The sequence below is a fragment of the Nannospalax galili genome, unplaced genomic scaffold, assembly GCF_000622305.1.
Source record: "Nannospalax galili isolate Female #2095 unplaced genomic scaffold, S.galili_v1.0 scaffold1115, whole genome shotgun sequence".
Taxonomy (NCBI): domain Eukaryota; kingdom Metazoa; phylum Chordata; class Mammalia; order Rodentia; family Spalacidae; genus Nannospalax; species Nannospalax galili.
Window position 1 is genome coordinate 22,211 of NW_008336107.1, and position 16,897 is coordinate 39,107.

Here is a 16,897-nt window from a genome sequence, read left to right on the forward strand (position 1 = left end):
TTGCTAGTGGCCTGGAGGACTTGAGTAGTCTATGAAGGTGTAGCTCCAGATGGTCAGTGCTTGATACCCTTTGCAGTCCAGATGTGGAACAACTTAGCCTTGGGAAGCCCACTGCATAGTTACCTGTGCTCTTCCCATAATCATAGGGATGGTGACCAAGGAAGTGCTATAGGCATTCCAGACCCACATATGGGCAAGGAAAGGGGATCATGCTTCTCCAACAACCTCTATCACAAAAATAATCATCTGACACAGGCTGTCCCTGGTCCACACCAACATAGATGAAACAGGTGCAAAGCAGTGACCAGGGAGCCAAGGAAGAATTTATAAGACAGATCTCTCAGGAAGGTGCCAGGGCTTACTGTCCAATGCCATGGAAGGTCCCTGCTGTATAAATCTCTTTAAGATAGATAGGGACCAGCCATGGAGGTATACACAGGTGAACAAATGCTAAAGAACAGGCAGAAGGCTAGCTTGGGCTGTACCTTTAACTCATGACCCTAATCCTAGCACTGGGGAGGCTGAGATAGGAGGATCAAGGGGAGTTTGAGACCAGCATGAGCTATGGAACAAGACTGTATCTCAAAAAACTAAAATAATCTAGTGTGGAGGGGTATGGGGAGGAGGTCTAAATTTGATAAAGATGTATTATATGAAATGCACAAAAATTCAATAAAAACATTAAAAATGAAAAAAATAAGGCAATAAGAATGCCACAGCCAGGTGTGGTTTTTACCCTTTAAAAAAATTGAAATAAAATGAGGCAGATATGGTGGCTCATATCAAGGTCATTCTTGGCTACATAGTGAGTTTGAGACCAGCTTAGGCTATATGAGACCGTGTCTCAAAATAGAAAAAAAAAAAAAGAAAGAAAAATGATAGCAACTGGAGATGTAGCTCAGTGACAGAGCCCTTGTCAAGCATTCCCAAGACTGGGTTCAATCTCCAACTCCAGAGGGGCAGAGATAGAAAAGATTTGGCTTGTATTGATTTATTATTCGTCCCTCATGGAAGCAGGGGTAACTCATATGCTATGGATTTTGGAAATTTGAGAACCAAGAAACCTAGATGCCCTTTGTGACTTCATCTTCGGCCTGCAATTCTTAGGAACATTATATCCAGTGCTTGCCCAGGGATTCCTTGCAGCCCCCACCCCTCATTTGTCCCTCCTCACTCTAGTTAGTTTCTCACTTGTTGTCTACTAGCAGGACTCAGGCATTACAGTGTATAGACTGCTTGCTTTGGTTGGTTGGATTTTTTTTTTTTTTTTTTTTTTTTTTTTTTTTTTCTGTTTGAGACAGGATCTCCCTGTAGCCCCAGCTGGCCTGGAACTTGCTATGTAGACTAGACTAACCTCAAACTCACACAGGTCTGCCTGCCTCTGCCTCCCAAGTCCTTGGATTAAAGGTGTGTGTTACATGCCCAGCTGTTTTTGTTGTTGTTTTAATTTTTAAAAATTAAATCTTTGGGGGGCGGGGAACGACATGTACATACAGGTTAAAGGACAACTTTCAGGAGTTGGTTCTTTCCTTTCATCCTGTGGGACTTGAAGGTTAAGCTCAGGTTGTGAGCCTTGGTGACAAGCACCTTTACCCATTGAGCTATCTTGCTACCTCACAAGCTCTGGATGCATCACCATGCTCAGCAAGGGTGCTTTTCTTTTTAATAAATTTTTATTTTTATTTTATGTGTATGAGTGTAATCCCTGCATGTGTGTAAGTGCACCCTTGTCGTGCAGTGCCCACAGAGGTCAGAAGAGGGTATCAGATCTCCTGGAACTGGAGTTACAGGAAGTTGTCAGCTGCCATGTGGGTGCTGGGAATCAAACCCCAGTCCTCTGTAAGAGCAGTCAGTGCTCTTAACTGTTGAGCCATCTCTGTAGCCCTGAGGCTGCTTTCTTAATTGTGTTTGTTCTCTTAGATCTAAAGCCAAAGCCACTTTCCTCTATCTGTCTTCCTCCATTTTCCTATGACTATTTTTTTTACCCATATTTAAGTCTTGAAGTTTTTTACTAAAGTATACTTTTATGTGTACAAATGTATTGTCTGCATGTACGTGAGTGCACCCATGTCATGCAATGCTACGGAGGCCAGAAGAGAGCATCAGATTCCCCTGGAACTGGAAGAACTGGAGGAACTGGAGTTAAGGTTGGTTCTTAGCTGCCATGTGGGTGCTGGGACTTGAACCCAGGTCCTCTGCAGTAGCAGTCAGTGCTCTTAACCACTGAGCCATCTCTCCAGTTCCTCCACTTGCTTCTTTATTCAGTCTGGGACCTCAAACCATGGAATGGTGCCACCCATATTTAGGGTGGGTCTTCCCATCCCAATTAGCCCAACTTAAAAACTCCTTCAGACACAAGTTCAGAGGTTTATCTCCTATGTTATTCTAGATCAATTAACTATCACACCATCTAATAATTTCTTCTGATGAGACAGGAAAGATAGGGATTTGTTATGAAGACTCGTGATTTGAATTTAGTAAGATTTTTATAATGGATGATGTATGTACATAAAACCTAGGATCTCCTGGAGCAAAACCTGATAGTAAGTCCACCATGTGTATGATGTAAAACAAGACCATGAAGAGGCAAGCGGATCTCTGAGTTCAAGGCCAGCCTATGTAGCAAGTTCCAGGCCAGCTGGAGCTACAGGAAGACCCTGTCTCAAAAAAGACCAAAAATAAAAACAAGAACATGAAGCCCAGGACCCAAGGGTATTGGAAGTCCTGGAGGCGGAAAATAGAGTCTAAGCTGGAACTGAAGTTTTCATGTGCTAGATTCTATGCTGTTTGTGAATAAAGAATTTATGCATTTCTGGAAAAGAAAAATTCTTACTAAAGATGTAGCTCAATGGTAGTATCTTTGCCAAGTATATAAGGCTAGGTTCTATCACCATACTACAAAAAAGTGGGGGGTCTTCAAAAGCAAGATATTTGGGGCTAGTGAGAGATGGCTGAGTGGGCAAAGGCACTTGTGGCCAAACCTGACAATCTGCATTTAATTCCTGGACCCCATATGATGGAAGGAGAGAAACAACCCCCACAAGTTGTTGTCTGACCTCTACATGTGTGCCACAGACATGTAGGTGCAAACAGACAAAAAAATAAATACATAGTAAATAAGCTGGGTGTGGCAGTGCACATCTTTAATCCTAGCATTCAGGAGGCAAAGGCGGGTAGATCTCTGTGAGATCAAGGCCAGACTGGTGTATCTAAGGAATTCCAGGCCCGCAGGGACTACAGGGAGACCCTGTCTTCAGAAAACAAATAAGGGCTGGAGAGATGGCTCAACAGTTAAGAGTACTTACTGGTCTTCTAGAAGACCCAAGGTCAGTTCCTAGCACCCACACCATCCTTAACTCCAGTTCCATGGGATCTGACGTCCTCTTCTGGTCTCCACAGGTACTGCATACACATGATGCACTTAGATCTATATAAGCAAACACTCATACATATAGAATAAAAATAAAATCTTTTTAAAAACCCAAACAAAACAGGGCATGGTGGCACATACCTTTAACCCCAGTACTCGGGAGGCAAAGGCAGGCAGATCTCTGAGATTGAGGCCAGCCTGCTCTACATAATGAGTTCCAGGCCAGCTGGGGCTACAGAGAGACCCTGTCTGAAAAAGACAAAAAAACAAAAAAAAACGGAAAACATTTTTAAAGCAAGATAATTGTTTTTGTTATGAATATAAATGCCACTCTATAAGCTCAGAGAGGGTTTTTGTTTCAATTGGTTTGGGTTTTAAGTTCATTTTGTTTTATTTTGCTTTTGTTTTTTGAGGCAGTCTCATGTGACTCAGGCTGGCCTCAAACTTGCTGTGTAGCTAAGGATGACAAACTCCTAACCCTCCTGCCTCTCAAGAGATTACAGGCCTGTGCCATTATGCCAGGCTTTTAAGCTCAGAACAGTTGCAACAGCATCTCAATTCTCATAAGAAGCTAGATGTGAAGACTTGCTACCTTCTCCCACAAGGGAGCATTTTACGAGGCTTGAATGAGTTGGAACAGACCACAATGTCAGTCCCTCAGCTACCACAGGAAAGAAACCATTCCTCTCCAGAACATATACTGGAAGTGCACACCCAGCATCAGCAGCCATAGCACAAAGTACCTCGCCCACCTAGTGACATGCGAACATACATCCAAAACAGCTCTTTAGCATATTTAACTGGAGTCTTTACAGCCTTTTCACTGTTTACAATGTGAGAAGGCATTCCATGAAAAGAACACCCTGGACCAATAGTGGCATTTCTACAGGTGGGAGAGCTGCTAGTCCACCTGGATGTCTATAACAAAGGCTACAGCTGCAGTGTCCTCTCAGAAAACTACAGGAAGTTCTGTTTAGACCAGAGACTTTGTATTTTTTACCCAGAATCCTTGACTGCTGTTTCACATGGCCATTCCCATCTCTGATGGCTGGTTCATTGCCCAACTTAAAGAAACCATTCCTGGGGCTGGAGAGATGGCTCAGGGGTTAAGAACACTGGATGTTCTTGCAGAAGACCTGGGTTCAGATCCCACATGGCAACTACATAACTCCGGTTCTAGGGGATCTGACACCCTCTTCTGACCTCCTCGGGTATTGCACAACACAGGTGCACTTCCATATATGCAGGCAGTACACGAATACACATATAATAGGGGCTGGAGAGATGGTTCAGCGGTTAAGAATACTGGTGGTTCTTGCAGAAGACCTGGATTCGAATCCCAGTACCCACATGGTAGCTAACAACTGTCCGTAACTCCAGTTCCAGGGGATCCAAAAGCTTCTGTCCTCCACGGGCATTGCACGACATGGTACACTTACCTACATGCAGACAATACACACATACACGTTAAAAAATATATAAAAAAATAAAAATAATATTTTTTAAAAAAACGTTCCCAAATTTCATTCCAATGAAAAGATGTATGCACTGCCTCCATTCAGAAAAGGTTTATCAATGTACTGACAAAGCCTCTTGTCACCCTGTGGGCAGTGATTGCATTGCTCCAGCATTCAGAGCACAAAGGCAGTTTAAACAGAAAAGGCAAACTAGAATCTGGGTGCAGTGATGTATGCCTGTAATCCCAGCACTCAGGAGACATAGGAGAATCATGAGTTCAAGGCTATCCTAGGGTACTTGTTTTGAGGTTAGCCTGACTTAAATGAAATCCTGTCTCCAACATAGGGGGAGGGTTCTTCCAGGAGGTAGTTTAGTGGATAAAAGAGCTTGTCTTTAAGCTTGGGGACCTAAGTTCGATTCCCAGGATCCACATGGTGGAAGGAGAGAACTAACCTCTCCCAAAAGTTGTCTGCTCGCCTCCATGTTTATACTGTGGCACCTGTGCATATGTACTATAAATAAAATGATAATCTTTAAATTAAATTATTTTTACTATTCCCTCCAGAGATTAGAAACTACAAATTTTGTTAGGGGCGAGAAACTAGAATTTGCTTGCTTGCTTGCTTGTTTGCTTGTTTGAGACAGGGTCTCACTATATAACCCTGTCTGGCCTGGAACTCACTGTATAGACCAGGCTGGCCTCAGATTCACCTGTCTCTGCCTCCTAAGTGCTGGGATCAAAGGTGTGGCCACCATTCCCCCCTGAGAATTTTAACACTTATGTGCTGGATAGCTTTAGTGTCAACTTGACACACCTGGGTTGAGGGAGCCTCAATCAGGGAATTGCCTCTATTGGACTGGCCTGTGGCCAAGTCTGAAGGGCATCTTTTTGATGAGTGATGTGGGAGGGCCCAGCCCACTGTGGGTGGTGCCACCCCTGGGCAGGTGGGCCTGTGAGGCATAAGAAAGCAGGCTGAGCAGGGGCCAAGGGAGCAAGCCTGTAAGCAGCATTCCTCCATGGCCTGTGCTCCAGCTCCTGCCTCCAGGTTCCTGCCCTGAGTTCCTACCTTGGGCTCCCTGATGAACTGCGTGCGACCTGGGAGATGTAAGACAAATAAACCCTTTCCTCCCCAAGTTGGTACTGGTCAGAGTGTTTTGTCACAGCAATGAAGAACAAACTAAGACAACTTATATGTACACTTAGGGGTTTTTGCCAAGATCATCTCTACTATTTAAACCCTTGGGGCTAGAGAATGGAGACTTTTCAGGGAGATTTTTAAGTTGGACAAGCTGCCTTACTGCTTGCCCACCCCCTCTCCTTCATGGGGTGGGTTGGGGTTGTTGTTGGTTGGTTGGCTTTGGATATTTTGAGACATAGCCAAGGCTGGCCTTAGCCTCCTAAGCCCTAGGATTACAGGCATCATCCATCACTTGCATCTTTAAATGAATATTCTTTAACATTAGATGGAAAGGTGACATTTGCTTTTAATTTTTGCCTCCAGTACTCTACCTCTAAGTATAGCCCCAGCCCTTCCTCATTTTGTTTTTTGTGTGTGTGTTTTGCTGCATATATGTAAGTGCATCCACATCATGTATACCCCTTGGAGGCCAGAAGCTTTAGAGCATTATATCCCTTGGAACTGGAGTTACAGACAGTTGTGAGCTGCCCTGTGGGTGCTGGGAACCAAACCCTGGGTCCTTTGCAAGAACAGCCAGTGCTCTTAACTGCTGAGCCATCTCTCCAGCCCCCTTTCCTCATTTCGTAACATTTAATTTTGATCATATTGTAACTTGTCTGGGCTTTGTTTGTAACATGATCACACTTATGGGAAAAATTTAAATAGGACTATTTATAATGTACTGAGGTAATTATAAGAGAGAACTGGCCGAATCCAATTGTGAATATTATACTATTAATTGGGAGAAGAAAATCTGTCTCTGTAATAGTTTTGTACCAAGTGTTCAGGCATTAGGTGGCTTATTTGCTGTGAATTCAATGGAAAAAAAATATTTCGTTTTTGCTGTATATTCTGATTGTAACCATAAAAGTGTAAAAGCCGGGTGTGGTGGCTCATGCCTTTAATCCTAGCACTTGGGAGGCAGAGGCAGGCAGATCTCTTGAGTTTGAGGCCAGCCTGGTCTACCTAATGAGTTCCAGGACTCACTAGGGCTACAGGGAGACCCTGTCTCAAAAAAGACAAAAAAAAAAAAACCCAAAACAAACAAACTGTAAAAGCCAGTATGATAGAACTGATCAATGGCTGGGGGTAAGGTGGCTTATGCTTGTAATCCCAGTGCTCAAAAGGCTAAGGCAGAAAAATGGTGATTTCAAGGCTAGCCTAAGCTACACATCGAGACTTCACACCAAAGAAATGGCTGGGTGTGGTGGTGTCTGCCTGTAATATCAACAATTAGGACACTGAGGCAGGATGATTGTGAGTTCTAGGCCAGCCTGGAATATAGAAGGAGTTCAAGGCCAGGCTGAGCTACATATAGAACCCAGTCTCAAACAAAACCCCAATAAATAAATGTAGTAAAATTGCATGATAAAAAATAGTAGCTTTTTGGGGACTGGAGAGATGGTTCAGCAGTTAAGAACACTGGTGGTTCTTGCAGAATACATGGGTTTGAATTCCAGCACCCACATGGCAGCTAACAACTGTCAATTACTCCAGTCCCAGGGGATCCAACAGCCTCTTCTGACCTCCACAGGCATTGCACAACACGGGGTGCACTTACCTACATTCAGGCAATTACACACATACACATAAAAGCAAAATTAAAATAGTAGCTTTTTTACACCAGTAACAATTGCTAAGAAAGACATCAAGAAAGCAGTCTCCTAATGGCTACAAAAAAATGTAAATACACTGGGCATGGTGGCGCACTCCTTTAATCCCAGCACTCGGGAAGCAGAGGCAGGTGGATCTCTGTGAGTTCAAAGCCAGCCTGGTCTACATAATGAGTTCCAGGCCAGCTGGGGCTACAGGGAGACCCTGTCTCAAAAAGAACAACAACAACAAAATAATAATAATAAATTTTAAAAAATGTTTATATATAAATACATTTAAGAAAGTGAAAGAGGGCTGGAGAGATAGCTCAGCAGTTAAGTGCTTGTAACTGGGTTCCCCACACCCACATCCAATGGTTTAAACTGCCTGTAACTCCAGCTCCAGGGAGGTTTGATTCTTCTAGCCTCCACAGGTACCTAATACCCACACACAGGCACACACACATAAAAACAATAAAAAATCTTTTAGATCTCTTCAATGAAAATTACAAAATTTATCAGAGAAATTGGAAAAGGGACTAGGGAGATGGTTCAGGTGGTGAAGTACCTATTCTGTAAGCAACAGGAAGACCTGAGTTTGGATCCCTAGCACCCACGTAAAAGTCAGGCATGGTGGTACATATCTGTAACCATAGTGCTAGAAGGGGCAAAGACAAGTGGATCCCCGTAGCTCTCTGGTCAGCCAGTCTAGACAGTTAGTGAGCTACAAGTTCAACGAGAGAACTTTTCTCAAAAAATAAGAATTATAAAGGAAAACATCTGATATCAACCTCTGGCCTCTACAAGCACTCACATGTGCATACACACCTACATGTAAGCATGTATACACACAACACCACACATACAAAAAGAACAAGGCAGGGTGGTACACACCTGCAATCCTAGTACTTTTGATCCTCCGACAATCACCTCAAGTTCAAGCCTAGTCTGGTCCACATATCTTCAGGTCAGCCTGGGCTACATGGCAAGACCCTTTCTCAGAAAGACAAAAATTAAAATTATTACTGCCACCTTTCAAAAAGGGAGATATCCCATGTCAGTGGAATTAATGTTAAAGTAGTTAAAATGTCCCTACTACCAGCCAGGCATGGTGGTGCATGCCTTTAATCCCAGCTCTCTGGAGGCAAAGACAGGCAAATCTCTGTGATATCAAGGCCAGCTGGGGCTACAGGGAGACCTTGTCTCAAAAAAACACACAAAAAATCCATAATACCAAAAGTGATTTGCATATTTGGGACCACTCCTATCCAGATGTCTGTGACAGTCTTCATAGAAGTAGAGAAATACTCCTAACATTTTGGGGGATCACAGAAGATCTCCAGGAGCAAAAGCAATCTTAAGAAAAAATAGAATGCAACTTCAGGCATTATAATATTTCAAAATACACTACAAAACTATGGTGGCAAGACCTGAAATCTCAGTACTCGGAAGGTGGAGGTAGGAAGATCAGGAGTTAAAGGTCATTCTTGGCTGCATAGCTTGAGTTACATGTCCTTGGCTTCAAGGACAGCTTGAGTTTCATGAGACCCAAAACGCTGGTGGTGGTAGCATGCCTGAGGACTATAATCCCACCGTTTGGAAGGTGGAGGCAGGAGGATGGGAGTTCAAGGCCAGCTTAGGCTACATGAGACTGTTCTCAAAAAACCCAAAAAGGACTAGTGAGATGGATCACAGATAGTGGTACTTTCCACCAAGCCTGAGGACCTGAGTTTATCCCTTTATCACATAGTGGAAGGAGAGAAATAACTCCCAGAAGTTGTTTTTTGACCTCTATACACGTACCATGGCATGTGCACATGTGTTAGGATTATAGATGTACACCCTCCACAGCCAGCTATCTGATCATTTTTAAACCTTTTTACTTTTTTTGACTATTCTTTATATATTCTAATGTTCATCCCTTGTCAACAGAATAGTTTACATTTTTTAAAATTTATCTTAAAATATATTTTATTATTTTTATGTATATGAGTTTGTTGCCTGCATATATGTTAAGTGCACCCATGTCATGCACTGCCCTTGGAGGTCAGAAGAGGGTGTTGGATTCCCCTGGGACTGGAGTTATGAATGGTTGTTAGCCACTATGTGGGTTCTGGGAATCGAACCTGGGTCCTCTTAACCACTGAAACAACTCTCCAGCCCCCCCTTTTTTTTATATACTTGTGTGTGTATCTGTGTGTGTGTAGATCAGAAGACAACTTGGGGGAGTGAGTTCTCTCTTACCATGTGGGTCCTGGGGATCAAGCTCAGGTCATCAGGCTTGGCAGCAAGTACCTTTACCCACTGAGTCATCTCACTAGCCCCAGAAATTTTTTAATTTGATGCAATCACACTTGTCAGATTTTGCTTTGTCAGTGCTTTTGGAGTTTTAGTCCCCTCAACCCCCCAAAAGAATTTTTTTGTAGACCTGAAAGTTTCCTGAAGTGTTTCCTCTAAGTTTTTTTCTAGTAGTTTAAGTTTCATTACATTTTGAGTTAGTTTCCTTTTTTTTTTTTTTTTCCCCTTTTTTGGTCATTTTGAGACAGGGTCTCACTGTAACCCCAGCTGGCCTGAAACTCACTATGTAGACCAGGCTGGCCTCAATCTCACAAGGACTCTCCTGCCCCTGCCTCCAGAGTGCTAAGACTAAAGGTGTACACACACCATGCCTGGCCTGTTGAGTTGGTTTTCATATATGGTGCAAGACAGTTGTCTAGTTTCTGTCTTCTGCATGTGGGTATCATTTCCCCAGCACCATCTACTGAATAGACTTTTTCCAGTTTATGCCCTTCTTTCCTATTTCTATTAATATTCAGTTGGCCTTAAATACACAAGACCCTCTTTCAAAAAAAAATTTTTTTTAATGAACCCAAAAAACTAGGCCTACAAACTAGTGGGTTTCATGAGAGCATTATATATATTTTTTAAAATTTTATTTATTTATTATTTATTTATTTATTTATTTGGTCTTTTTGAGACAGGGTCTTCCTGTAGCCCCAGCTGTCCTGGAACTCATTATGTAGACCAGTCTGGCCTTGAACTCACAGAGATACACCCGCCTCTGCCTCCCAAGTGTTGGGACTACAGGCGTGCGCTACCATGCCTGGCTTATTTTTATTTTTTATGAGTATGCATGTATTGCCTGTGTGTAGGTAAGTGCATCCACATCATGCAATGCCTGTGGAGGTCAGTAAAGGCTGTCGGATCTCCTGGGACTGGAGTTATGGACAGTTGTTAGCTGCCGTGTGGGTGCTGGGATTTAAACCTGGGTCTTCTGCAAGAACAATCAGTGTTCTTAACTGCTGAGCCATCTCTTCAGCCCCCATTCCAAATATACTTACTTAAATCATTGTAACCTTTTGATATTGATACTAACAGTAACCCCATTTTATATGTCAGGAACCCAAATCTCACAGAAGCCCCACTTTCACGCACAAGGACATCAGATGTGAGAGGTTAGCAGCTGACCTGTGATCCCACAGGTAACAAATGGTAGAGGTGAGCTGTGAACCTAGTTGATCTCACTATAGAGCTGTGAGATTTGAAGGTTGCACATGGTTCAAAAGGTGTCAACCAGGAAGGGGCTTCAAGCTGTATGTGCACTGCTCTTCTTACACAGCTAGCCTGGCATACAAGAATAAGTTCACCATATGTAATCTGCCAAGCCTTGGTTTGCCACTCACTAGCTCTGTGTCCTTAGACATGTGGCTATTTTTTATTTCCTCATCTATAAAATAGTTATGACTCAGCTGGGTGTGGGGCTAATCCCAGCACTCTGGAGGCAGAGGCAGGTAGATCTTTGTGAGTTAAGAGGCCAGCCTGGTTTACGTAGCGAGTATTCCCGGCCAGCTGGGGCTACAGGGAGACCCTGTCTCAAAACAAATTAAATAAATACATACATAAATAAATAAATAAATAAATAAATAAGTAAAATAGTTATGACTCTCACAGGATTATTATGCGATACAGAATTGCATTAAATAAGTTAGGCATGGTGGTACACGCTTGTAATATCAGCACTTGGGAGGTAGAGACTGAAGGATCATGAGTTGAAGGTTAGCCTGGGCTACCTGAAATACTGTCTTAAAAATTTTTACAGGCCAGACGTGGTGCACACCTTTGATGCTAGCTGGAAGGCAGTGAACTCTATGAGTTCAAGGCCAGCCTGGTCTACCTCGTGAGTTCCAGGCCAACTAAGACTACATAGTGAGACCTTGTCTCAAAAAAAAAAAAAAAATTACATGAAATAACTTTTTCAGTCTGGCATAGTGATGCATGTCTGTAGTCCCCAGCACTCAAGAAGCTAAGGCAAGGGCTGGGAAATGGCTTACTGGCTGCTCTTGCAGAGGAGGACCTGGGTTCAGTTCCCAGCACCCACATGGTGACTTACAACCATCTGTAACTCCAGTTCTGGGGGCCCTGATGTCCTCTTCTGACCTCCACCAGCATTGCATGACATGGGTGCACTTACATACATGGAGGCAATGCTCTGATACACATAGAAAATAAAAATAATAAAAATAATAATTTTTTTTTTTAGATAGGAGGGGCTCCCTGTAGCACCAACTGGCTTGGAACTCACTATGTAGACCAGGCTGGCCTCAAACACACAGAGATCTGCCTGCCTCTGCCTCCTGAGTGCTGGGATTAAAGGCATCAGCCACCATACCCAGCTCATAAAAAAAATTTTTTTTTGGTCTATTTTGAGACAGGGTCTCCCAGTAACCCCAGCTGGCCTGGAACTCACTATGTAGACCAGGCTGGCTTCAAATTCACAGAGATCCGCCTGCCTCTGCCTCCCAGGTGCTGGGATCAAAGGCATGCACCACCACACCCGGCTCATAAAATATTTTCTTTTAAAAGAAATCTCCAAAAAAAAGGGCTGGAAAGATGACTCAGCAGTTCAGAGCATTTCCTGCTCTTCCAGAGAATGTGTTCAGCTCCCAGCACCTCCATGGGGATACATGGAGGGGCCTTACAACCTTCTGTCACTGCAGTTTCAGGAGCGCCTTGTGTTAAGTGTTAATGATTATGATTATAAAGTGGTATAATTGGTTTGTGATTGTGGGAAGCTAAGGATTGGAGAAGGTAAAGAATTTAGCCAAGTCACATGAAAGAGAGCCAGGGTTCCAGTCTCACATCTTGCTCCTGACTCACTACTAGAGCCATACAGTGAAAGGCCACTTGTCACTGGTAGTGAGCCAGAATGTCTGGATCCCAGTGTAAAAAGACTGTAGAGATGGCTCAGCAATTAAGAGCACTGACTGCTCTTGCAGAGGACTGGAGTTAAGGTCTCAACACCATGTGCTGGCTAACAGTCTGTAACTCCTGTTTCAGGGGATCAGATGCCCTCTTGTGGCCTCTGTGAGACATGTAGGCAAAACACTGGTAAGTTTTAACAAAAAAATTTAAAGACAGATTGATTTCTTAACAGGTGTACTCATTAATTGCTCTCACTGCAAGGCTGAGAGTGGCACCTTCCCAGAGAGATCTGTCAGTAAAGGGTGACCTTATGCTCAGTGAGACCATTGAACATAGTGAGAAAGTTATACCAAAGGTCACCTTTGTTCTGTGGTTCCTTTTAATTACATTTATCTCTTGTTGGGGCTGGCAGGGTGCATGCCCTATACATGTGCCATATCACATGTATAGAAGTCAAAGGACAACTTAGAGATGTTGATTCTCTTACCTTATGGGTCCCAGGAATTAAATCCAGGTCACCAGGCTTGGCTACAAGCCCCTTTACTTACTGAGCCATCTCACCAGCCCATGTTCTGTCGTTCTTTTATTTACTCAACAGTAGTCTAGGCAGCTTATTTGCTTAGACTGGGAGCCCATGGTGGGAATAAGGAGGTTCTAGCCCCAGGGCACATGGTTCCACACACAGTTTGTGCCTCCAGACCACTCAGTCCCACCTACTCATCAGTCTCAAAAGGGCGGATGCATGCTCTGTGGAAGGAAGCACTCCTCTGGTCCTTCTTGTCCTTATTAGATGACTAACTCTTCATTTTGATGTGTTTCAGCTGGGAAGGGCTATCCCTGCAAGGCGTGTAAGATAGTGCTGAACTCCATAGAGCAGTACCAAGCTCACGTCAGTGGCTTCAAACACAAGAACCAGTGAGTAATGTCCTTTCAAATTTAAGAGTCTTCAGTAGGAACTCTGAGTTAGGGAGTTGCCTGCTTAAAAAAGAAAACTAGTGCCTTTTCTGTCAACAGAAGATAATATAGTTGATAGGAAGTGGCTCCTGGGTTTTTCTTCAGCTTTCCTCTGGCCTTTGGACTGACTGGGCTGAAGATTTCAGTAACTGAAGGGAGGCATAGGTGATTTCCTTTGGGGTTTCCGGAGAAAACCTGGTTTTCGTGGCCTACAGCAGTCCTAGTTTTCTGGAATCATGAGTTTCCCCCACTGGTCTGAGGATCCTCTCTTCACTGCCATCAGCTTATTATCAGATATGACCAGATTTTTTCACTCCCCAAATGACTCAAGTACTGGCCAAGATAGCTCCAGTCCCTGTTCTCACAACCTTACATTCTGGTAGGAAACATAAGATAGACAACTAATAAAAACTGTTGCTTGGGCCTGTGGGATTACAAGGTACACATCTGTAATCCCAGCATTTAGGAGGTGGGAGCAGGAGAGTCAAGGTCATCCTCAGCTATTAGCAAGTTCAGGGCCAGCCTGCAATACTTGAGATCCTGTCAAAGAAAGGCTGTGACAGCGCTTTACAAAGGAATTGGCACAGCTGGGTGTGGTAGTACACACCTTTAATCCCAGCACTAGGGATGCAGAGGCAGGCAGATCTCTGTGTGTTCAGGGCCACCCTGGTCTACATAGTTCCAGGCCAGCTGGAGCTACAGGGAGACCCTGTCTCAAAAAGACAAAAAAATAAAAAAGAATTAGCACTCACAGTGTTTGACATACTTAACAGCTTAGCTGGTGGCAGTTTCAGGAGATAATCTGGAGCCAGCCAGAACCTTGGGGCTACTCAGACCTAAAAATGGTGGTGTGGGGCTGGAGAGATGGCTCAGTGCAGAGAACCTGGTTTCATCCTTTCCCAGCACCCACATGGCAGCTAACAACCATCCATAGCTCCAGTTTCAGGGGATCTGACACTGTCTTCTGACCTCCACAGGCATTGCACAACACAGGTACACTTACACACATGCAGGCAATACACATAAAATTTTTTAAAAAAATGGTGGTGTTATCCAGGCACAGTGGCATACCCTTATAATCTGAGTAGTTGGGAAACGGAGTAGGAAGATTGAGAACTCAAGGTCAGCATGGGCTATGTATAACAAGATCCAGGCCAGTCTTGACTGCATCATGAAGGAAGGGAGGATGGAGCTAGTGTTTTGAGTTTTGGGTTTTTTTTTTTTTTCGTTTTGCTTTTGTTTTTTAAACTGTTGTGGCTTTGGGTAAATCAGTAAGCCTCTCAGAGCCTCTACTACTTCTGTACTACTTCTGTACAATTTATTGAACAGATTAACAATTCAGCCTTCCTAAATTCCCAAGGAGCGCTCTAAATTTGAACATCTCCCTTTTATAGCCCAAAGAAACCTAGTGACAGTTTAGGTTAAGTGACTTCTTCCAGTTCACATAGATACTGGGTGTTAAGCAAAGATTTACCCACTTGGCTCTAAGCTATTCATTTTGCTCTGCTACTCCAAATAGAACTTATTAGCTGGCCAGGTGTGGTAGCACATGCCTTTAATCCCAGCACTTGGGAGGCAGAGGCAGGTGGATCTCTGTGCGTTCCAGGCCAGCCTGGTCTACATATTGAGTTTCAGGCCAGCTGGGGCTACAGGGAGACCCTGTCTCAAAAAAATAAAATTAAATAAATAAATAAAACTTACTAGCCGGGTGTGGTGGCCTATGCCTTTGATACTAGCACTTGGGAGGCAGAGGCAGGCAAATCTGTGTGAGTTTGAGGCCAGCTTGGCCTATATAGAGAGTTCCAGGCCAGTTGGGCATACAGGGAAGACCCTATCTCAAAAAAACTTATTTTACCAGACTTGGTTATATATACCTATAATCATAGCACATCGGAGATAGAGGCAGGAGCATCAAAAGTTCAATATCATCCTTGGCTATTTAGCAAGTTCAAGGCCAGCCTGAGCCACATGAAACTCTGTCTTAAACAAACAAAAACCAGTCAAGGCTTGGTGGCACATGCCTTTAATCTCAGAACTTGGGATGCAGAGGCAGGTGGATCTCTATGAATTCTAGACCAGCCAAGGCTATACAGTGACACCCAGTCTCAAAAAAAAAAATAAATAAATAAAATAAAAAAGCTTGCTTTGCCTACGATAAAGAAAACGATGGGGCTGGAGAGATGGATCAGCAGTTAAGAACACGCTGTTCTTGCAGAAGACCTGGGTTGAAATCCCAGCACCCACATGGCAGCTAACAACTGTCAATAACTCCAGTTCCAGGGGATCCGAAAGCCTCTTCTGTCCTCTGTGGGCATTGCATGACACTGATGCACTTACCTACATGTAGGCAATACATGCATACACATAAAATAAAATAATAAAATCAAAGAAAATGCTGGGGAGATGGATCAGCAGTTAAGGGCACTTGCAGAGGACTCAGTCTCCATTCCCATGGTTTCCATGCACTCACATGGCAGCTCACAACTGTCCTTAACTCTAGTTCCAAGGGATCTAACTCCCTCTTTTCTGACCTCTGTGGGCACTGTATTCATGTGCACTTATACATGCAGGGAAAAATACTCATACACAGGAAGGGAGGGAAGGAGGGAGAGAAAGAAAGGGAGGGAGGGAGGGAGAGAAAGAAAAGGAGGGGAATTATGAAATTATGTCATTTGGGCTGGGGAGATGATTTAGTAAAGTGCTTGCTTCGGGCAGGAGGATCAGGAGTTTAAGGTCAGTCTAGGCTGCGTGAAACTCGTCTTAAAAAATTTTTTTATAATTAAAAAAGTGAATCAGGGCGTAATGATACGTGTTCATAATCCCAACACTGGGGAGGCAGAAACAGAAGGAACCCTGGGTCTCACTGGCCAGCCAGGCTAGTAAGAGCCCTTGTCTCAAAAAAAAAAAAAAAAAAAAAAAAAAAAAAAAAAAAAAGTAGGTGGCAGCATACACCTTTAATCTTAGCACTCCAGAGGCAGAGATCAAGACCAGCCTGTTCTATATAGCAAATTCCAGGACAGCTGGGGCTACAGGGAGACCCTGTCTCAAAAAACAGAAAAGAACTGGAGAGATGGCTCAGCAGTTAAGAGTACTGGCTGCTCTTGTAGAGACCCAGGTTTGATTCCCAACACCCACATGGCAGC

General features: G+C 43.6%; 1 protein-coding gene across 1 annotated transcript in view; it reads left to right on the top strand.

The window, feature by feature from the left end:
• Nucleotides 1-16,897, top strand: part of Znf346 (zinc finger protein 346) — a gene marked incomplete at its 5' end in the record, with an annotated part of 34,059 nt that overhangs the window by 13,525 nt on the left and 3,637 nt on the right. Inside the window, 1 exon segment of the mRNA XM_008830914.3 lies at nt 13,622-13,715. Within this exon segment, the coding sequence (XP_008829136.2) occupies nt 13,622-13,715 (94 nt within the window).